The sequence below is a fragment of the Carcharhinus amblyrhynchos genome, chromosome 1, assembly GCF_965287045.1.
Source record: "Carcharhinus amblyrhynchos chromosome 1, sCarAmb.v2.hapA, whole genome shotgun sequence".
NCBI classification, from domain to species: domain Eukaryota; kingdom Metazoa; phylum Chordata; class Chondrichthyes; order Carcharhiniformes; family Carcharhinidae; genus Carcharhinus; species Carcharhinus amblyrhynchos.
Genome location: NC_137324.1, coordinates 64,862,103 through 64,886,342, shown reverse-complemented (window position 1 = coordinate 64,886,342; position 24,240 = coordinate 64,862,103). Strand labels below are relative to the sequence as shown.

Here is a 24,240-nt window from a genome sequence, read left to right as displayed (position 1 = left end):
ACAAGCTTTCAGAGAATTTGCTGCCCTTTTGTCAGGTGAGTCACCTGACGAAGGGGCAGCGAGCGTTCCGAAAGCTAATTGCTTTTGCTACCAAACAAACCTGTTGGACTTTAACCTGGTGTTGTGAGACTTCTTACTTTGTTTACCCCAGTCCAACGCCGGCATCTCCACATCATGACTTTTCTATAAGAACAGGAATCACATTCTAAGCATTTTGGACCACTTCACCCACTCCTTCTGGGTAAGAGCCCATGATATAATTGTGGGCAATGTCAAGATTACCATAATCAAATGGCGAAGGATGGACATTGTGTGTTGTGTCAAGTTATCTAGCAGTAAAGCACAATGTTCCATAAGGTTGTGTCCAATGAATCTGCACAAAAGTTCAACCAAAATGAATATCTGTAAACAAACAAACTGCATGCAAATCTAAAAGGTCCCGATTGTCAGAGTGAGCAATAGTGTGCCCTCTATATTAATTCAGTTTATAGTTTTTTTTCCAAATTAATCTGGGAATCTTTTGACCTTTAATTTATATATTTCCTTTGATGTCTTTTTGCCTGCCACCTTTCTCTTGCCTCCCTCTGTGTCTTGACAGGGTGGATATGGGAAGAAATTTCTCTCTTGTAGGAGAATCAGGAACTAGGAATGACTTTAAAAATAAGGGGTCAATCATTTAAGACAAAAGATGAGAATTTTTACTTCTCAGAGGATTCCTCCTCCTACAAAGGCAGTGGAAGTAGAGACTTTGAACATTTGTAAGGCAAAGCTAGATAGATTCTTGATAAGGAAGGGGGTAAAAGGTTATCAGGGTAGATGGGAATACAGAGTTAAGGTTACAATCAGATCAGCCACGATCCTTTTGAATGGCAAAGCAGGCTCAAGGGGATGAGTGACGTACTCTTGTGTCTGATTCATGTGTTTATCTTTGTTTTAAAGTTGTATTTATTTTATAAGAAAAGGCAAAATCATGTTGCCAGCTGTCTGGCTTAAATGCAGTGGAGTGAAGATGCTGGACTTGGCAGGACAATGTCATTTGCCCTTCCTGAGTCCTGCCCCCAGATGCCAGGAAAAGGGTTGTGCTTGAGAAGGGCACATTGTGCTTTGTGCAAAAGAAGATGCAAGATGGGCAATGGCACCCTTGCACATCAATACCTATTATTAAATCTCACAAACAAATCAGAACCATCCAAATAAAGGGAATTTGTTTATGGATGTGACTTAGACCAAAGAAGCCAATCATGTGAGCAGGCAGAGGCCAGAGTAAGATCAAGAGGCAGAGGCAGTGTCATGTGAAGAAGAAACAGTGGAAGGACTAACAGGATTTGAACGATGCGCTGACCCCGGATGTCCTACTTCAATTTGATGGAGAAGCAGCGTCATCACATTCGTCACACAGTCCACCAACAACTCGATTCACACTCTCGACACCCATGTCCAGCCAGTGAGTTCTAAAGGTAACCATTGCTCTCAGTTTTTATGTCTTAGGTTCTTTCCAGGGCTAAGCACATGACCTGACTGGTAAATCCCAATCAACAGCAGGCAACTGTGTTCTTCTTCAGCATTCACTCTCTAACAAGTATGACTGTCCACCTAAGAAACTCTGTCACTAGTCATGAGTTCTGTGGATCCTTGCGTGGCTGATGAACCTGATCTTAGAGCCACATCTTCCACTGCACATCTGGTAGGTGTTTCCTGGAGTTGGATTTGGTTCTTGGACTCTAAATCACTGTTATTCCTTTCTCAGGCTCCTTTTCCGGGCCTCTTCTTGCCACTGAACGCCTCAAAGAATTGTGCCCCTTCAATTGGGAGGTTCTCCAAAGTAGGTCATCTCTGAGCAAAGGTCTGCAAGGCTGTGACATCTACATTGCATTTCTTGAGGCAAGCCTTCAGGGGGTCTTTGAAGTCCTTCCTCTATCCTCCTCATATTCAGGAGCTTTCCTTGAGCTGGATGAGGAAGATTTGCTTTGGCAGTTGGGACTCTGACATCCTAAGCACATTACCAGCCCAGCGGAGTTGGTTTTGGATAATCATGGCCTCAGTCTGGTGTTCTTAGCTCCTTCAAAGATGCTGATGTTAGTATGTCAGTCCTCCCAGCTGATTTGGAGAATCCATCCTGGAGAGCATTAATGGTATCTGGCCAGGGCCTTGAGGTGGAATCTGCATGTAGTCCAAGTTTCTGACCATATAGAAGTGTTAGAGGATGACTGCCTTGTGCGCGAGGATCTTGGCATCAGCACAAATGTTGTGGTCATTGAAGACTCTAGTCCTTAGGCATCCAAGAAGAAAATGACACTGACATCTCTCATGGAGCTTCAGTAAGTGGATGACATTTCTATCTCCGCACTCTCAGAAGAGAATCTCCAAGCTATGCTTGACATCTTCACGGAAACATACTGAAGAACCAGTCTTTGCCTCAACCTCGAGAAGACTCAAATCCTTTACCAACACATTCCAGAGCAAGATCCAATCTCTTCCTCCATCAAGATCGATGGAGAAACCCTCCTAACCATGGAACATTTCTTCAACTGGGGAGTCACCTCTCATCTAGGGCAAGGTTCCCTGGTAACTCAAATACTAAGAAGTTCCCAACTTCCTCAGCTGCATCAGTTCTGTTTGCAGACCTGATTTCTAGGAGAAAGGGCTATCCCTTAAGAACCTGACGAATGGCCCCTTTTAGGAACCTCAAACTGAGGCTGAGCACAACTATTACAACAGCCATGTTGTCATAAAGCGTACAATCGAGCAGGCCACTGAAATTCTACAGATGTGATTTAGTGCAGCCCTTCAGTATGGTCCAGCAATAGGATCAAGAAAGCAGTGGTGTGTTGTATGCTGCATAACATTGTGTTGCACAAGAGCCCACATACTCAAAGAGGAAGAGGCCATGATCCAATTCCAAACTCTGAGGAGAAGGAATTTGATGAGGATGATGATAAGAAAGAAGACAATGAGGATAGTGAAGTCAATAAAGATGATTAGGAGGGGGGTTTAAAGTTTCCTCTGGGTATTCCAGTTTCCTCCCACAGTCCAAAGATGTGCAGGTGAGGTGGATTGGCCATGCTAAATTCTCTCTCAGCATACCCAAACAGGCGCTGGAGTGTGGCGACTAGGGGATTTTCACAGTAGTGAATGTAAGCCTACTTGTGACAAATAGTAAATAAACTTTAAACTTTTACTTTTACTTTTTACTTCAGGGTGGCAGCCTCTGTCCATTGAGACAATTCTGAAACAAAAGGGAATGTATAAGCCTCCAATAGCAGAGAAGCTGGAAAGCCTGGCCATGTAGCCAGGGCTGACTCTGTGTAGGAGGGGAATCATCATCAGCCATGTCCTTGTGCAGAATAGAGTCTCATAGTTTCGTTTAGTTTTTTTTTAGTCACAAGCAGGCTTACAATGACAACACAGTGAAGTTACTGTGAAAATCTCCTAAGTCCTCCAATCTCACACTTTCCATCAGCCAGTCCCTGGTGAGCAAATTCCCATTAAGAACTTTTTGACATTGATGCAACATTCACTTAGTGCAATGCCCAACCCTGACAAAGGAGAACAACATCAACAAGTTTAACTTAGACAAAATAAAATGTTTGCAATCCTCACCATCACAACCACAGACCTCAGTATACTGTAAATGCGCATGGTAAGAAATCCTTCACAACCAGGCCCCTCACAGAAACACCAGTGGATGTGTGTGAAGTGAGAAATCCATTACCCTGTGCACACTCAAACCATGGCCACAATGCTCGTGCCATCATAGCTTAAGGCCTCAATCCAATGCAGCCTGATATGTTTGTATGTGCGAACATACAGTCAGATTAAGCACATACTGCAGGATGAACCCACAACTGTGCAACAAAATTTCTTTGAATTAACGTTGCACCATCCATTCCAGCCAATGGTCCAGTTTCTGGAGTGGGTGCCATATGTAACATTCCAGACTTCCATAAACCTCGGCTTCCCCTCAGAAAGCACATCTCTCTCATTTGGAATTCAAATGTTGCCATTACTGCTTCAAGTGAGCAGGTGTCCTATGCTCACACACACTCTTACAAAGTGTCCCTGTCACCTACTGTGTTGCCTTGGGAGAGCTTGAGTCACTTCTTGGTCAGAATTGCATTAAGAAGCGCGCCAGCTGGCCTTGTCATGCAGGCACCTGTTCAGGACCTCCGTCAAACTGCCGGCTCTGCATAGGCAGCGGTGGTCCCTGCTACATAAGGAGCAGACAAGGCTCTGGGAGGGGGGCTGGGGAGGCAGAAGAAGATGAGGATGTTGAGAAGCTCTTGGACGTGGAGGAAATGGTTCTCAACTTATGCTTGGTGCCATGTACGTTGCAGCTGTGACTCTAAGGAAACATGTTGTACTCCACAACCACTGGCAGCGCGACTGACTTACTGCCCCTTGGTCACACGGTTATGCCATGACAGTGTGCAGCTGAAAGGGGCTTGGTCACAGGTCAATTGTGTTAGTGCAGCCTGACAGATAGGTGGCAAGAGTTTAGATTCATGACCGTGGCATTGTTCATTGTTCATCCACAGAGGTATGGTTGCTAACTACATTATTTCAGAATGTCTTTACCAGGTAACGAAGCCAAGCTGATGCCATCTCCATGTGTCTGTTTTGTGAATCCATTCCATGACTTCAGTGCTTCAGTACAGTGACAATGATAGTTCTTTCCTAGGGAAAGTCCATGACGCATCATCCTTGGGACTTTTCAGAGTTCCTACTCATCTGACAAGTCAATAATGTCTCTTCTGAAACACTGGACCACCCAACCTCTAAATGCATCTTTATGAAGGCCCACCTTTAAACTGCACCCAAGATGCCCTAACTGCATCAGGCCTATCTCCGACCCCATCATACCTCTGCGGTTGCCCACCCTGGTTCCAAATATAGGCCAACCCCCGCAGACTGACAATCAGACACTCAGGGCCACATTTATACAAGTTGGATTTGCAGAGTCAGGAATTCTCCTGATTCTCAACATCCGACGCACGGATAAAATTCCAAACCCGCATGTGTAGGAGATGCAAACATGTAGAAGAAGCTCCATTGTTCTGGGGAAAATAAGCAAATAATGTAGGCAAGGTCTTAAAAATAATAAATTTAAAGGAGGAATCAAAAGGCACACAAAATATTATTCAATTAATTGAAAAATGCTACTATTTAATACTTGAATTTATTTAATTTAAAACTTACTCTGGATAAGTATCAGTAACTGAAAGAAATAGTGGATGAATCTACTTTTGAGGAATTCAATTCATTCACTTTTCTTTCCTGGTGATTTTGCCAGGTTATCAGGCAGCATCTTTTATCAAATGTCACTAATGGTTTCTCCTTTGCAATTTTCTAGCTGCTTTTAACACTAGACAGGTGGGTAGTGAGACAAGACTCAGCCACATCCCCAGAATCGTTATCTACAGGGAAAACACTTTGAGGGCCGCAGGGGAAATGCAGGGGAGCAGGACTAGGTGGACGCTGGTGTGCCAGATGGCCTCCTGTGAGGTAACCATTCAATGATTCTAATGGAACGGCTAAAAACAAGAGTGATTTTTCTATGATGTTGAAGCATGTGTGATATTTCAAACGTAATGATTTGCTGCCCCCTATTGGTGCAAGCTTAATTACTGTCAGTCAGTGCAAAACCACTTCCAAATAGAAATGACTTCCTTAACTTGTGATTGTCTGAAAAAAAACTTTATTTTCCCTGGATTTTATGAAAAACTATTTCTTTCAAATATTTTTGTTCAGTTATCTTTTGTTAGAGAAAACAAAAATGAAAGAGTTTGCCAAATTGTCTGAAAGCGATCAGAGAGCACAGATTGTTTTCAGAAAAGAAACAGCAATTTTTCCTTTGACGTCAATGTTCTAGATTAGACCTGAGGCTGAAATAGTTTCTGCTAAAGGCAACTAGGTTATTACAGTTCACACATAAGGGGTGAAAATCTCTCCACCAAGACAAGCTTAGTGGCGGAGGGAAGTGGGGGGAGGGTGTCTAATCGGATGCGAGGGTGGCTAGTTGCAACTGGTATGAACTTAAGGGGCTTTCTTCCTGTGCCACTGGTATTCACATTAAGAAGTCTCACAACACCAGGTTAAATTCCAACAAGTTTATTTGGTAGCAAAAGCTACTAGCTTTCGGGCCTCTAACCCTTCGTCAGGTGAATGGAGAGTTCTCCATTCACTTAGAACTCTCCACTCACCTGACGAAGGGTCAGAGGCCCGAAAGCTAGTGGCTTTTGCTACCAAATAAACTTGTTGGAATTTAACCTGGTGTTGTGAGACTTCTGACTGTGTTTACCCTAGTTCAACGCTGGCATCTCCATATCACCACTGGCATTCACCCAGTGGCAGCAACAAATCACCATGCAGGAAGCTTGAAAAGCAAACCCTGTCAGTGCTCCTTGCGGATTTAGAATCCCTACAGTGAAGGAGGCCATTCAGCCCATCGAGTCTTCACTGCCTCTCCAACAGAGCATCCCAGCCAGGCCCTATCCTTGTAATCCCACATACTTACCCCACAAATCTCCCCTATCTACATATCTTTGCACATTGAGGAGTAATTTAGCATGGCCAATCTGCCTAACCTGCACATTTTTGGACTGTGGGAGGAAACTAGGGCACTTGGAGGAAACCCCTTCAGACATGAGGAAAACTCTACACAGACAGTGACCCAAAGCTGGAACTGAACCTGGAGTCCTGGTGCTGTGAGGCAACAGTGTTACCCACTGTGATCAAGGGATCCAGCATTGGGAAGGGGGCAGCTGGTTCAGAACCCCACTTGCCTTTCCTTCCAATCCCCCCTTCCTACACCCACCACCTCCATCCTGCCTTCCCTCACCTGTGGCCTGGATCTCTCAGTAACCCTGAGCCTCAGATGGGTGCAGTACCAGCAATGCCACAGCTCCCAAGGTGGTGGCTGCTGAACAATGCACAGCTGCTGCCTCTGATTGGCTGGTAGATCTCATGGGTGAGATTTCCATTTCCAGGATCCTTGATCCCAGAGAAGTGCCTGGGAGACACTTAAGGCAGCACTGCCTCCCAAAAGGAGGCAACTCGGTGTTGATTCTGTAGCCAGCAGGCAAGACTCATATCACATCCCAACACACTGGAGCATGGACAGAGTGAATAATCAGAAGTTTTTCCCCAGGGTGGAAGACTCAATTACTAGGGGTCATAGGTTTAAGTATGAGGGGCAAGGTTTAAAGCAGATGTACAAGGTGAGTTTTTTCACACAGAGGGTGGTGGGTGCCTGGAACTCGCTGCTGGGGGAGGTAGTGGCAGCAGATACGATAGTGACTTCTAATGGGCAAATACATGAATAGGATGAGAATAGAAGGATATGGTCCCCGGAAGGGTAGACTGTTTTAGTTCAGACAGACAGCATGGTCAGTGCAGGCTTGGAGGCCGAAGAGCCTGTTCCCATGCTGTAATTTTCTTTGATCTTTGTCACTCAAGTTGTCCCTTTACCCTTATTTAGCAAAATGGCAACAAAGAGAACCAGCGATCTGAAATGGGACATATAAAAATATTTGACTGTACAGCTCCTGGAGCCCGTTCCACTATTCATAGAGATCATGGCCAATTATTAGGTAACTCCACCCACCCAACATGGTGCCATATCTCTCAACACCTTTGCCTAGAAAACATCTCAGAATTAATTGACTTGGCATTTGCTGCCTTTTGTGAGAGAGGGTTCCACACTTTCAGTGAACTCTCTCCTGAATGACTTTGATTTCAAGATTATGTCCCTCCCCAATGAAAAGTGTTTCTATTTAGACAATCCACATCAATTCCTTTAAAACTCCTAAAAACATCAATCAAACCACCTAGTATTTCCCTATAATCCAAGAAAAACAAGTCTTATCTACGAATTCACTGTTCACAATCTAACACATGGAGCCTGGTGAATCTGCACTGCACTCTTTCCAAGGTGACCAGGTCCTTTCTATGGTCAGTATTTCAAACCCTACACAGTATCCTAGTCTAACCAGTAGCTTGTATAGCTGTAATGAAATTTCCTTCTTTTTATATTCTAGCCCACTCATTAAAAAGGTGACATTTCAATATTGTTTTTGATTATATGACTACATTTGTCACTGTGGTTAGCACTGCTGCTCACTTCGCCATAGACCCAGGTTCGATTCTCGGCTTGGGTCACTGTCTGTGTGGAGTTTGCATGTTCTCCCCGTGTCTGCGTGGGTTTCCTCCAGGTGCTCCGGTTTCCTCCTACATTCTGAAAGGCGTGCTGGTTAGGTGCATTGACTCAGAAAGTTACCAGAGTAGGGGAATTTCACAGTAACTTCATTGCAGTGTTAACGTAAGCCTTACTTGTGACTAATAAATAAATAAACTTATTTTAGTGACATGCATACAAGGACTCCCAAATGTCTTTGGAACACCACTTTTCCTAGTTTTTCACAATTTACAAAATACTCAATTTGATCCTCTTTTTAGTCCAAAATGGATGACCTGACAGTTGCCTGTGTAGAAATCCAACTACCACTGTTTTGCCCTCTTCATTAATCTATTGATGTCATTTTCTAATCTGATGCTTACAAAATTTACTATGCCACCAAGTTCTGTCATCAGCAAACTAGTATATACGGGTGTCTTTTGTGTTATCTAAGTCATTAATAAGTACAGTGAGCTCTTAAGATCCCAGCACAAATAAGCTGTGTGACACCACTGGCCACTTCTTCACAACTAAAGTAAATGTTGATTATCCCTATGCTCTATCTTTGCCTGCCTAATCAATCTCGTATCCAGGTCCACAATTTGTCTTCAATTCTATACGCTTTCGTTTCAGAAAACAGTCTTTTCTGTGAAACCTTCTTGAATGCTTCAGGAAGTCCATATAAACTGCATTCATAGACATTCGTATCCCTCAAAAAAATTGGTTAGGTTGTTCAGACATGACCTACTCTTTACACGCCCATGTTCGCTCTCTCCATTCAACTCAAAATTTTCTAAGTGCTTAATTATTTGACAGACCAGCAGCTCCTCCTGACAGACCAGCAGACCCCCCAGCAGAGCAGCAGGGCCCACGACAGACCAGCAGGGCCCACAACAAACCAGCAGATCACACGACAGACCAGCGGGGCCCAGAACAGACTACCAGATTTATAATTCCTGGTGTCCTGGTTTGCTTTCAGCTCTGTTTTTAAATAATGGCTTTATATTTGCAATTTTCCAATCTATTGACACAGTGGTGTTGAGGATAGCAAAGTAGAAAGTGTAGTTTATTCTCTAGAAAATCAAAGAAAACTATGAAAGGATATTGCTAAAGTGGGGCTAGGACAAGAAAGTGACAAATTAAATATCAGTGATCATCACATGATGCATTTTAGTTAAACAAAAATAGTACATATATTCTGAATGGAAGCAAACTTGATGCTGTGGAACAGCAGAGGTACTTAGCAAGACAGGCACATAGGGCTTCAGATTGAGCTGACTGCTAATAGAATACTAGATTTTATCTTGAAGTACAGAGTGTAAAAACCAAAATAAGCCTATATAAAATCTTAATAAAACTTCAGGAAGAGCACTGTGTGCAGTACTGGCCTCACAGAATCACAGAATATACTGTGCAGAAGAGGCCCTTCAGCTCCTCGAGTCTGCATCGACACATAAACAAATCTGGGCTTTACAGAGGAAACAATGTAGATTCACTCAGATGTTCTCTGGCGTGAGAAAATTGAATTATAAATATGCAGAAAGAACAGAGACTTTTTTCATTTTCATTGGCAGATTGCAGAACAATAGACCGCAGTGTTTACAACTATGGAAGGATGGAGCTGGTTAGATTGAAGCAAACTGCTTCCGGTAATTTGACAGGTCAAAGACAAAGGGCCAGTAGACAGTAAAATATTTAGGATAGAGCTGTGTGGCTGTGCAATTCCTTCTAGCATTAGTAATTGAGCCAAAAAAGCTGTAAATATTCACAACTAGATTGGTTGAATAAGTGCATGGAGAAACAGAAGGGGGATGTGAATTGAATTATATTTTCCTTCGGCCATGATGGACCAAATGGTCAGACTCTGAGTTGTAACTTCAATGTATTTCTTTATTTTTCCTTTAACATAGCTGCTGGCCTGTCACCACCTCATTCTACTGCTTTGTCTCTGTTACAAGATCATATAAAGCAACGCAGTGAATCCATGGTCAGGACTTGATGATAGAAGATGGAAAGCAAAAAATTGCTGGTAATCAGTTTGAAAAATATTCTTAGTTGCAGAGCTGTGAAATCACAGGAAAGAGGAGGAGGACTTGGGGTGTGTGCATGAGTGCATGCATGTAGTTAAATACCCCAAAAGTAATTTAGGGTTGGGTTTCCAGCATCATTCGGTCCACTTCTGCATTACATTTAGGTGGATTTGGAGATGAATGGAGAATCCCCTTGGAGCTTTTGGCAAGCAACAAAATTATCCAAATCTACCATTAGCTACTGTTTTAGCCATCTATCCTGGCTTTGCACACCTACTTTCTGAGCCGTCAGTAACTTACCAGGGTCACTGAGCTAACTGCATGTCGAGGGGTGCTTTTTCAGTGAAACTGACGGGTCAGCCAGGCTTTGAATAGTGAAACTGAAGAGCTGTAGCCATAACCAGGTGAGAGGCTGGGAATAACAGAACTTCTTCTGAGGATACGCTTTGACTGCTTGACAGGCGATTCCAACTTCTTGGAAGTCAGTTACACCTGCCTTGCACTTCACTCACCTACAGCTACATTTCACTGTTGCAGTGAACACAGTCATGAGAGTAACTTGTGAAGTGCTACCTTAGCATCTCTGATGAAAAATGTGAGGAGCAGCAACACGAATTCCAACAACAGCCTCAGCTGCATAGACGTTAGAAACTTAGAAGGTAGGAGCACACAATACCTGCTCCTCAGTCACATCACCCTCGACAGGGCAGAGGGGATGAACACAAATCCAGCTCCATGGAAGCAAGAGCCCCTATGAATCACAGAATTCCCAAAGTGCCAGAAGAAGCCATTCAGCCCATCAAGTCTGCACCGACTACAATCCCACCCAGACCCGTTCCCTGTAGCCCTACGTATTTACCCTGCTAGTCCTCTAACATTAGGGTCAATTTAGCATGGCCAATCAACCTAACCTGCACACCTTTGGACCATGGGGGGAAACCGGAGCATTCGGAGGAAACCCACACAAACATGAGGAGAAAGTGCAAACTCCACACAGATAGTGACCCAAGCCAGGAATCGAATCTGGGTCCCTGGCGCTGTGAGGCAGCACTGCTATCCACTGTGCCACCGTGCTGTTATGGCAGAGGATTAGCACTCTCTTGACATGTTTAAGTATCAGTGATTTCAAAAAACTTCTGACTTAAATTGTTAGAGGACAACAGTTGTACAAAACTCCACTTTGGAACCAATATGTAAGCTATACGTACGAATTGAATAACTTGGCATGGTTCAGGTGGCCGCCTAAAGTTGACTGTATTTTTATTCTTGACGTGGATGGTGACGTTGAAGGGTGAAAACTTGACTCTATACCTGGAATGCAAGAAGTGATATTTGAATGCAAGACAAATAAAGAAGATTACGTTTTGCATAATGTAATTTTAGGAGTACAGAGCTTTGCACCCTTCTCTATTTTTCTTTGACAAAGATCCTGAATGAGTTTCAGTTATTAAACAATTTATTATTAAGTATATAATCATGAAAGTTTTGATTCAAAGGATAGAATGGAATATGGAGACAGCAAGAAGTTTAAAACAGTCCTCATGGAATTGACAAATTGGGAATCTATTTTCATTTCCTGATAAAACCAATTTTCCCCATGAAAACCATGATCACTTATTTATTAATCTGTAGAACGTCAGTTTAGTGTAGGGAAGCAGCAAGAGAACATTTCCAAAATAGATCTGACTGAAACCAGAGAGATATTGGAAATAGCCCAGATGTGTTAAAATGTGATGGTTTTACATGCAGTGTGGATGGTTTCATTCATGGAGATGGGCAGGCTTTGCTATACAGCAAGAGTAAGGACCATTATCATGAGCATTCAAGTACAGCATGGAGATATCATCACCAAAGGACAGTTAGTACAAAAGCAAAATACTGCGGATACTGGAAAACGCAGGTAAAAACAAAAATTTGCTGGAATTACTTAGCAGGACAGGTGGCATCTGTGCAGAGAAACAGAGGGCCCGATTTTACCATCAAGTTGCGCCCGATTTTGGGCATGACAACTTGGTAAAGTCGGGCGTGAGGCAAATAGCGTGATCCACACCCCCTCCACACCAGTTCCCACTTTACCAAGGGGTGAAAATGGTCATCACGGGACCACACCTGAAATGGACAAGACGTCAATTTAACTGAATTTGCATGCATTTAAATTGACTTAATGGCTGCACACCCAAGCTCACCGGCACTTCCCCCAATTACCACCGTGTTCGCCCGTCCAGATTCGGCACAAAACAGACGTGGTCCGCAAAGGTCCGATTTGGGCGCTCCAGCTTCTGAGGAGGTGAGTTCCGAGCTTCCAGCAGCTCTCTGACTCAAATCGGTGGTTTGGGGAGAGGGGTGATAGTGAAGGCGGGTCAGATGGCTCTCTGGTTGGGGGGAGGGAGACGGGTCAGATGGTTGTCTAGTTGGGGGGGGATGTCTACTGCCACTCTGGTTGTGATCGGTGGGGTGGAATGGGGTGTCCTCTGCCATTCCACGTGTGCTCGGTGAGAGTGGCGATGGGGCCTGCTGCCACGCTGCATGTGAGCATGGTGGGGGGAAGGGGAAGAGGCCCGCAATCGGTCTCGGTGGCGTGAGGGTCGGGGTATAAGGGAGTCAGTAATGTTGTGGGGGTGAGACTACGTCTGTGGGGACTAGGGGGAAGCATTATCCAGCCCGAGAGCGATGTGGCAGAGAGCGATTTTCTATTTTCTCTACTGTGGATGCACAGTTGAAGGCTCCAATCGGAGCTGCAGGGTTCGGGCACGATAAGCCCCGCCCACAGGCTTCTGCAGCACGATTCGGAATTGCTGATACTTTTTTCAGGCAGAGCGCATATGGGGGCGTCACAGAACGGGTCTAAAAGTCAGATCTGAAAAACTCCCAGTTTCAAGTCTCCCCAGATCTTAGAATCAAAATGATAAAATAGGGCCTAGAATGAATATTTCTGGTCAAAACGGCCTTTCATCAGAACCGAGGTTAAATGGGAAGTGGCTTAAATTCTGCTTATTCCCTCTGCATCCACTCTGTCAAAACCTTACATAAAGGTCTCTATTAGGTCACTTTCTTTTGCTTGTCAATTCTTTCCTTATGTGTATACCCATGAATTTCAAGGGTCATCGTTGTGAATCTCCAATGTCTCTAAAATTGCATGCAGTACTCCAATTGCGGCCTAACCAAGGTTAGGTACAGGTTTAGCATAACTTTCGTACTTTTCAAGTCTCTATCTCTAGAAATAATGGCTAGTGTTTGGTTTGCTTTTCATGACCTTGTTAACCTGTGGTACAACTTTTAGTGATTGGCGTAAGAACAGAACTGATGAACAGTCATACAGACTCAAAATGTTGGGTCTGCTTTCTCTCTCCCTACAGATATTGCCAGACCCACTGGGTTTTTTCCAGCATCTGCTGTTCTTGTTTCGGATTCCAGCATCCGCAGTATTTTGCTTATTTAAGTGATTGGCATATTTGTTCCAAGATTCTCTACCCCACCTAAGTTTGGACCTTCCAATTAATAAATCAGCTTCCTATTCTTCCGATTAATTATTTACCATCCTACAAGTTTATTAATGTCCTATCATTTGCTGGAGTCCTTCTCAATATTGACTATCTCTTCAATTTGGTGTCTTTCATGAATTTAGAAATTGTATTTTTGATTCCTAAGCCCAAATTGTTAATATAAACTGTGAACAGCAGTGGCCCTTGTGGATCTCCACTTTCCACTTTCTGCCAGTCTGAATAACTACCCTTTAGCTCACTCCCAAATCCTGTCTTGAAGCTTGCTGGCAAATCATTCTGCCACTTGAATCCTGACTCTACAATGTATTTTTTACTCGTTTCACTAATTTCTCCACACATTTCTTCCTCCACTTTCCTTCCACTATTAGGTGATCTGTAGACTAGCCCTATTAGAGTGACTGATCCTTTATTATCTTTGATCTGTATCTGCAAGGATTCTATTTTCATTTTGCGGCATCTCTTTTCTTTGACTGCCATTATGTTATCCAGAATAAGCACACCTAATGTATCTCCCCTTTCTATCTTTTCTAAATATGTTATATTGAACTGTTTGCCTCTGCGCATGATAGGGGCCTCTCCACTCCTGAAAAAATGACAAGACAACAAAATCAGTCCTAATAAGAGCCCTAACTATGTAAATTCTGCTGTCCATCTTCACGGAGCTTGCAACCAATTTTATTTCCAGGCAACCCCGGGCAAGTTCCTCGATGCTGGGTATGCACATATAAGACCATAACATCTTAACAGATAGGAGCAGAATTGGGCCATTTGGTCCATCAAGTCTGTTCCACCATTCGATCATGGCTGATATGTTTCTCAACCCCATTCGCCTGCCTTTTTCCTGCAACCTTTGATCCCCATCACTCCCTCTAGTGCCAAGTCCTCCAAGACAGAACTGGGAAAACTCAGCTTATTAACTCTGTTTCTTTCTCTACATGATGCTATCAGATCCGCTGAGCATTTCCTGCATTTTCCTTTTTGTGTTTACATCAAAACGATGTCTTCTTTCCGAAATTATTTTTAAAAAGCGACACTATTATACCTGTATCAATGCTGACATTTGAAGACTTGAGAATTGTTTCACCGTTAAAACAGTTCACACTGATTGTGTAAAGAGTCCCAGTCTTTCGATCTGTTAGCTTCAAACTTCCGTTTCTGAAATTTTAATGAACATGTTAATTTAATACACCGACATGACACCAAGCAGCTGTAAAATATTGTAAAACAGTAGGTGTAAACATGAAACAGGAAGCACCACAACTGTGGTGTCTGATACTTCGTCATTTTCAAAAAAATCAAAGCATCAATATATCTCAACAATGTACTTACACTGTAGATATTTCATTACAATTAAGAAGTGGCAATAAGTCATATTTTTCTTTAACTTTGTATCTTGCACAATGTAACAAAACACAAACTGTTCAGATCCCACTGGAATTTTCAGAAATTAAACAATAATAAACAAGGTTGATAGAAGATATATAGACAGGCGCTAGATCAATGGGTCGACACATTTGTTGAGAGAGGAATATTGTTCAGCCAGCAGCTTTCAATTCTTTTCAGAAAGGTGTAATGAGATATTTTCTGTCTATCTGACAGGATTTCAGCATGACAGCTCAACCAAAAGACAGCAATGAGAGTTCCTACAATATTTAGGAACAGATATCATGGTAATCTGAGCAGAATGAAATGAAGTGAATGAAATGAAACCTCGTGTCTGCGTGGGTTTCCTCCAGGTGCTCCGATTTTCTCCCACATTCCAAGGACGTGCTGGTTCACTGCACTGACCCGAGTAGGCACCGGAATGCGACAACTGGAGGAGTTTCACAGTGGCTTCACTGCAGTGTTGGTGTAAACCTTACTTGTGACGAATGAAAAACTTGAAGCGGTTGCGTAATTAATGGGAAAAAAACAGCTTGCACTCATTCGGGGCGGCACAATGGTTAGCACTGCTGCCTCACAGCACCAGTGGCTTGAGTTCGATTATGTCACTGTCTGTGTGGAGTTTGCACATTCTCCCCGTGTCTGCATGGATTTCTTCTGGGTTCTCCGGTTTCCTCCCATAGTCCAAAGACGTGCGGATTAGGTGGACTGTCCAAGCTAAATTGCCCCTTAGTGTCAAGGAAACTAGCTAGGGTAAATGCTTGGGGTCCTTGTGCATGAATCGCAAAAACCCAGCTTGCAGGTGCAGCAGGTGGTCAGGAAGGCGAATGGGATGCTGGCCTTCATAGCGAGGGGGATTGAATATAAAAGTAGGGAGGTCTTGCTGCAGCTGTATAGGGCATTGGTGAGGCCGCAGCTGGAGTACTGTGTGCAGTTTTGGGCGCCGCACCTGCGCAAGGATATTTTGGCCCTGGAGGGAGTGCAGAGGAGGTTTACTAGGCTGATACCGGAGTTGAGGGGATTGAGCTATGAGGAGAGGCTGAATAAACTAGGCTTGTACTCGTTAGAGTTTAGAAGAATGAGGGGAGATCTCATTGAGACGTATAAGATGATGAATGGGATGGATAGGATAGAGGTGGAGAGACTCTTCCCGCTCAAAAAAGACAGTAGGACTAGGGGGCACAGCCTCAAGATAAAGGGGAGGCGGTTTAGAACGGAGTTGAGGAGGAACTTCTTCACTCAAAGGGTGGTGAATCTCTGGAATTCTCTGCCCGTTGAAGTGGTGGAGGCTGCCTCGCTAAATATTTTTAAGAAGCGGGTTGATGGGTTTTTGATAAGAGAAGGGATTAAGGGTTATGGGGAGAGGGCGGGAAAGTGGAACTGAGCCACGACAGATCAGCCATGATCTTATTGAATGGCGGGGCAGGCTCGAAGGGCTAGATGGCCTACTCCTGCTCCTATTTCTTATGTTCTTATGTTCTTATGGGGATAGGGCCTGGTTGGGATTGTGGTTGGTGCAAACTCAATGGGCGAAATGGCCTTCTTCTGCACAGTAGGGATTTTATGATTCTAAATACCTCTCAACACAGCAGAATTTTAAATGTAAACAGGTGAAACCACGCTCAGGCAGGGGACCAGGCTAACCCATTGCACTGGGGGTGTGCTGACGCCCGCGATCATGGTTTGCCTAAGTTAGGGTAGAGTAAAAGATCAGGGTAGCCCGTCAGGCTGAACCGAGACTTTACCTGGTGCAATTTTTCAAAGCCATCTTCGGCCTTTTGGCTAAGATAAAGCGTTAGATTAAGCCTGGGTCAGGGCACACTACCTCATCCTGTCAGCTTGGATCTTCTTTTATCACGCCCTCGATGGGATGTGATATCATAGAACATAGAAAAACTACAGCACAAACAGGCCCTTCGGCCCACAAGTTACACCGATGATATCCGTACCTACTAGGCTTACCTATAACCCTCAATTCTATTAAATCCCATCTACTCATCCAGAAGTCTCCTGAAAGACCCTATCGAATTTGCCTCCACCACCACCAATGGCAGCTGATTCCACTCACTCACCACCCTCTGAGTGAAAAACTTACCCCTGATATTATTTGTCCCTCATGTGGGGACCATGAATTGGATTCAATTTGAATTGGGATATTTTGGATGGGATAAAATTACGACTTTATTTGAGAATCTTTTACATCAGTTCAAAAATCCATTTTCCCAAAGCAGTTCTTGCTGACAAACATGACTACACTCCCAGTTCAGAGTGGTGAGTTTCCACCCATTGTGCCTGTTTGAAGCTGTTCATACATTGTGCTCAGAAGCTTGGGTGGACAGCGATCCAGCATTAGTCACCTGGACCTGCACCAACCAGCACTTAGTTGAAGTCTAACTCAAGTCTGTTTTTCTTCTGTTGCTGCTGCAATTATTTTAAGTTACTTTCAATTCAGTTTAAATTAGCCCAAATTCAGTCACTTACAGCAAAGCAGGGCACACCTGTGTGTCTTCAATTGCCTGCTGCTTGCAAATCTTATGATTGAAGAGCAGATCAAATCAGCCAATTAATGCCAATTATAAAGTAGGAATGGGTCATTTCCTCCCCTTCGACACCCCTTGATGATACAGCGGAAAGTCCTGATCAATCACAAGGATGTATGCACTAACTTATGGGAGATTTGATGTTTACACAAATGAGTTTGTGCTAAAATTTGAACCTTCATCAGCAATACCAGTGCAGTGTCCAACACATTCCTACAACATCTACCTTAATTTTTTCGATTACATTAGCAACATGCACTGTACATTCCCCATAAACAGAGACACTTGCTAACTCTTGGCGAAGACCACAAATTCAAGCAATGATTTCTTTCATAAACCCACAATAAGTTAGTTATTGTTAGATAAGTCGAGCTTTTGAAAGCAACAGCAATAAAAATACCCTAAAATAACTGCAAAAGATTAATTCTATTTGCTGTTCTTAAAATCAAAGTCATTTATTCCACAGGAGGCCATTCATCCCATTGAGTTCATGCCAGCTCCCTGTGTAACAATCCACTCAGTCCCACTCCCCTGCTCGATCCCTGTACCCCTGCAGGTTTACTTCCTTCAAGTGTTCATCCAATTATGGATTGTTTCCACTTCCAGCACCCTCATGGGCAGTGAATTCCAGGTCATTACCACTCACTGTTTAAAAAGGTTCTTCCTCACATCCCCCTGATTCACTCATCTCAAATCTTAAATCTGTGTCCCTTAGTCCTTATACAATCATCTAATGTGAAAAGTTTTACCTTGTTCGCTTATCTAAACCTGTCATAATCTTGTACATCCCTAATAAATCTCACCTCAATCTCCTTGCCTTCAAGAATAAGTTCAGCCTTTCCAACCTACCCTTGTGACTAAAATCCCCCATCCCTAGAACAAGTCCGGTAAATCTCCTCTGCCCTCTCTCGAGGGCCTTCACATTTTTCCTGAAGTATGATGACCAGAACTGGATACAATTCTCGAGCTGCTTTATAAAGGTTCAGTATAAACTACCTGCTATTGTACTCAATCCCTCTAATTATGAAGCCCAAAATCCCATATGCTTTGCTAACCACTCTTAACAGGTCCTGCCTTCTTCAAAGATCAATGTATGCACATCCCCCGGACCCTCTCTTCCTCTGTACTTTTTAGAATTGTGCCCATTAAATCTGTATTGCCTCTCCCTATCCTTTGTGTCAAAATGCATCACCTCACATTTCTCTGTATTCATCTGTCACTTGTCTGCCCAACCTGCCAACCCATGTCTGGTTGTAGGCAATCAGTATGATCCTCACTGTTACCACTCCTCCAGGTCAGGTATCACGGGGAAATATTGAAAATTTACTCTGCATTCCAAGGTCCAAATCATTTACACATAGCAAAAAAGCAGTGATCCTAGCACTCACCCTTCGATTCCATAAGCCTCAATTTTGTTAACAAGCCTTTATTTGGTACCTTGTCAATAATTCAAAGAGACAACATTCGCTACATTAACTTCATCAATCTTCCCTGTTACTTCATCTGAAGATTCAATTAGATTAGTCAAGCATAATCTGCCTTTTACAAATCCATGCTGCCATTCCATAATTAACTCAACCTCTCCAAGGGTCTGTGGATTTTCTTTCCCTGATTTTGATTTTCCAAACAACCATTTACCCACCATTCCTGATAAACTAGCGGACTTGTAGTTACTAGGAATGTCCTCATACCTTTTGAACAGAGGGGTCACATTTGCCTCTGGCACCTCCCCCATTTCAAGTTTAGATTGAAAACTTAATGCAAGGTTTTCCACTATCTCCATGCCCACTTCCTTTAACAACCACTACATTCTGCACTCTCTCGTTTCCTTCTCTATGAACAATATGTTTGGTCTGTATAGTGTGCAAGAAACAATGCTTTCATCTATATACTAATACATATGACAATAATAAATCAAATCAAAAACCTGGGATGCAAGCCATCTGAACCAGATGACAGATTGACCCCAGGCATAGCCAACTTTTCCAGTACCACCTCATTTTCATACTAACCATGTTATACTGTTTTTAGCTAGATTCCTCTTCCGTAGTAAACACATGTACAAAAAACACATTAAGCATTCTAGCCTTGTCCTGTGTCTTGAAGCATATAGCACCCACTTTGTCCCTATTAGGACCCAATCCATCTCTCACTACTCACTTACCATTTTAATGCTGCTGGAAGATTTATGGTTCCTTTTTGCTTTGAATGCTATTTTATTTTCATTCTGTCTCTCCATGCTAGCCTTATTTTCATCTTCACATCTCCTCTCAACCTAGTCTATTTGGAGTAGTTCTCACCTTAAGAACTTAATCTGCTTTGCATCACATACCCTCCTTTTTTGTTTCATCAGAATGCCTATCTCTCTCGTCATCCAAGCAGCCCTGTTCTCTTACCTTTCACACTTGTTGAAATTTATCTAGCCCCTATCTGAAGCTTCTCTTCCTTAAAGATTACCCATCGTTCTGTTAGTTTTCCTGTTCTATTTACCCAGGTTCCTTCTCATTACATTGAATTTAGCTCTCTTCCAATTAAGAATTTGTACATTAAGTTGTCCCTTTGCTCTTCTCCATTACTAATCTAAACATTATGATACAATAATCACTCTTACCCAGATGTTTCCCCAAATATACTTGGTCCAGTTGGCCTACCTCACTCACCTCTCAGCACCAAATCCAGCAATGCATCCTTTCTCATTAGGCCAAGAACACATTGATCAAGGAAACTCTTCTGGATAACATACTACCATCATAGTATGGCTGAATTTCTGATGCAGATGGAGGATGAGAAAGTAGGGTCCCGAACCTGTGTCCTCTGTTCAAACAGAGGGGAGTATGATAAGATGAGGGCGGAATTGGTGAATGTAGATTGGGGGTGCAGATTGGTTGGTGGGACGGCTGAGGAACAGTGGAGGATTTTTAAGGAGATCTTTTGCGGTACTCAGCAGAAATATATTCCAATGGTAAAGAAGGAATGTAAGAGAAGAGATAACCAGCCGTGGTAATTGAAGGAAATAAAGGAGAGTATTAAATTAAAAGCTTATGCGTTCAGAGCAGCTAAAAATAGTGGGGAATTAGAAGGTTGGGAAAGATTTAACAAACAACAAAGAATGACTAAGAAAGCGATAAAGAAAGGGAAGATAGAGTATGAAGCTAAACTAGCTCTAAATATAAAAAATGATAGTAGAAGTTTTTACAAATATCTAAAGAAGAGACTGGCTGGAGTGAATGTTGTACCCTTGGAGGACGAAAGGGGGGATTTAGCAGTGGGTAACGAGGAAATGGCTGAGGGTTTAAATAAATTTTTGTGTCGGTCTTCACGGAGGAGGACACAAATAGCTTGCCGAATATTAAAGGTAGAAGGATGGTAGGAGATGAGGTCCTTAATACAATTACTGTCAGTAGAGAGGTAGTGCTTGACAGACTAACAGAACTGAAGATAGACAAGTCCCCGGGACTGGATGGAATGCATCCCAGGGTTCTGAAAGAAATGGCAGAGGTGATTGCGGATGCCTTAGTAATTATTTACCAAAATTCGCTGGACTCTGGGGAAGTGCCAGAAGATTGGAAAACAGCTAATGTTACGCCACTGTTTAAAAAAGGTAGCAGGCAAACGGCAGGGAATTATATCTGGAATTCTCTGCCCGTTGAAGTGGTGGAGGCTGCCTCGCTAAATATTTTTAAGACGCGGGTTAAGAACATAGAACATAGAACATAGAACATAGAACACTACAGCACAAACAGCCCCTTCGGCCCACGAGTTGCGCCGATCACTTCAACCCCTACCAATCTATAGACCTATCTATAACCCCCAATCCCATTAAACCCCATATATTCATCCAGAAGTCTTTTAAAAGACCCCAGCGAGTTCGCCTCCACCACCACTGATGGCAGCCGATTCCATTCACTCACCACCCTCTGAGTGAAAAACTTACCCCTAACATCACTTCTGTACTTTCCTCCCCGCACCTTAAACCTGTGTCCTCTCGTAGCGACCATTTCAACCCGGGGAAATAGCCTCTGAGAATCCACCCTATCTATTCCTCTCAACATTTTATAAACTTCTATCAGGTCGCCTCTCAACCTTCGTCTCTCCAGGGAGAAGAGTCCCAGCTCCCTCAACCTAACTTCATAAGGCATGCCTCCCAGTCCAGGCAACATCCTTGTAAATCTCCTCTGTACCCTTTCAATAGCTTCTACATCTTTCCTATAGTGAGGCGACCAGAACTGCGCACAGTACTCCAAATGAGGCCTGACTAGGGTCTTATAAAGTTGCAGCATTACCTCCCGATTCCTAAACTCAATCCCTCGATTAATGAAGGCCAGTACACCATACGCCTTCTTGACCACATCCTCCACCTGCGAGGCCGATTTAAGAGTCCTGTGGACCCGGACCCCAAGATCCTTCTGCTCTTCAACACTACTAAGACTCCTGCCCTTGATGGGTTGATGGGTTTTTGATAAGCGAGGGGATTAAGGGTTATGGGGAGAGGGTGGGAATGTAGAACTGAGCCACGACAGATCAGCCATGATCTTATTGAATGGCGGGGCAGGCTCGAAGGGCTAGATGGCCTACTCCTGCTCCTATTTCTTATGTTCTTATGTTCTTAGTTTAACGTCCCTAGTTGGAAAAACGCTAGAATCTGTCATCAAAGAAGAAATAGCAAGAAACCTAGAAAAGAATGGTTTGATCAAGCAGACGCAGCACGGATTCGTGAAGGGGAAGTCGTGTTTAACAAATTTATTGGATTTCTATGAGGATTACCATTTATATAGATGATCTGGAGGAGGGAACCGAGTGTATGGTGTCGAAATTTGCTGATGACACCAAGATTGGTGGAACGGCAAATTGCGCGGAGGGTGTGGAGAGTCTGCAGAAGGATCTAGATAGGCTGGGCGAATGGGCCAGGAACTGGCAAATGGAATTTAATGTTGGCAAGTGCAAGGTGGTCTATTTTGGTAGGAATAATGGTAGGAAGGACTATTACTTATGTGGCGAAAAACTGCAGCAGGCGACGGTGCAGAGGGACCTCGGGGTCCTTGTGCATGAGTCGCAAAAACCCAGCCTGCAGGTGCAGCAGGTGGTTAGGAAGGCGAATGGGATGCTGGCCTTCATAGCGAGGGGGATTGAATATAAAAGTAGGGAGGTCTTGCTGCAGCTGTATAGGGCATTGGTGAGGCCGCAGCTGGAGTACCGTGTGCAGTTTTGGTCGCCGCACTTACGCAAGGATATTTTGGCCTTGGAGGGAGTGCAGAGGAGGTTTACTAGGCTGATACCGGAGTTGAAGGGGTTGAGCTATGAGGAGAGGCTGAATAAACTAGGCTTGTACTCGTTAGAGTTTAGAAGAATGAGGGGAGATCTCATTGAGACGTATAAGATGATGAATGGGATGGATAGGATAGAGGTGGAGAGACTCTTCCCGCTCAGAAAGGACAGTAGGACTAGGGGGCACAGCCTCAAGATAAAGGGGGGGCGGTTTAGAACGGAGTTGAGGAGGAACTTCTTCACTCAAAGGGTGGTGAATCTCTGGAATTCTCTGCCCGTTGAAGTAGTGGAGGCTGCCTCGCTAAATATTTTTAAGACGCGGGTTGATGGGTTTTTGATAAGCGAGGGGATTAAGGGTTATGGGGAGAAGGCGGGAGTGTGGAACTGAGCCACGACAGATCAGCCATGATCTTATTGAATGGCGGGGCAGGCTCGAAGGGCTAGATGGCCTACTCTTGCTCCTATTTCTTATGTTCTTATGTGACTAGTGCGGTAGACAGAGGGGAACCGGTGGATGTGGTGTTTTTAGATTTCTAGAAGGCGTTTGATAAGGTGCCTCACAAAAGGTTGCTTCAGAAGGTTAGGGTGCACGGAGTTGGGGGTAAGGTGTTAGCGTGGGTAGAGGATTGGCTGTCTAATAGGAAGCAGAGAGTTGGAATCAGTGGGCGCTATTCTGGTTGGCAGTTGGTGACTAGTGGAGTGCCACAGGGATCGGTGCTGGGGCATCAACTGTTTACCATTTACATAGATGATCTGGAGGAGGAGGCTGAGTGTAGGGTAACGAAATTTGCTGATGACACGAAGATGAGTAGATTGCTCCCATTTCTGTTAAATAGGTGCCTTCTGTTCCAGCACTGGTCTCAATGCCCCAAGAATCTGAAGCCCTCCCCTCCTGTACCATGCTTCAAGCCACACACTGATCTTCCCTATTTTCTTATTTCTATTCCGGCTAGCTTGTAACACTGGGAATAATACAGAAATAAGTATGCTTGGGGTCCAATTTTTAAGTTCCTTGCAAACACCTGAAAATCTCACCATAGGACTTGGATACTTTATATCATTGCTACTAATGTGTATAACAACCTCTGGCTCACACCCTTCTCCTGAAGAATATTCTGCACTCTCTCGTTGATGTACCTTATCTTGGCACCAGGAACATAACGCACAATGCAGAATGCAAAACGGTGGTTACAGAAATGCCTGCTGTCCCCTAACTATGGAATTTCCCATAACAATTGTATTTCAATGCTTTGCTGTTCACTCCTGTAGAGTCCCTTGTCCATGGTGTGGGACGTACTCTTCTAAGGCATCGTCACTCCCAGCAGTCTCCAACACTGAGTACCTGT

At 43.6% G+C, this 24,240-nt stretch overlaps 1 protein-coding gene across 1 annotated transcript in view; it reads right to left on the bottom strand.

The window, feature by feature from the left end:
- The window catches only part of LOC145349500 (uncharacterized), a 94,085-nt gene that overhangs the window by 26,705 nt on the left and 43,140 nt on the right, over positions 1 to 24,240 (bottom strand). Inside the window, exons 3-4 of the mRNA XM_080198044.1 lie at positions 14,749 to 14,861; positions 11,412 to 11,514 (exon numbers count right to left, since the gene is read on the bottom strand). Coding sequence (XP_080054170.1) covers positions 11,412 to 11,514; positions 14,749 to 14,861 — 216 coding nt within the window. The remainder of the gene's footprint in view (positions 1 to 11,411; positions 11,515 to 14,748; positions 14,862 to 24,240) is intronic.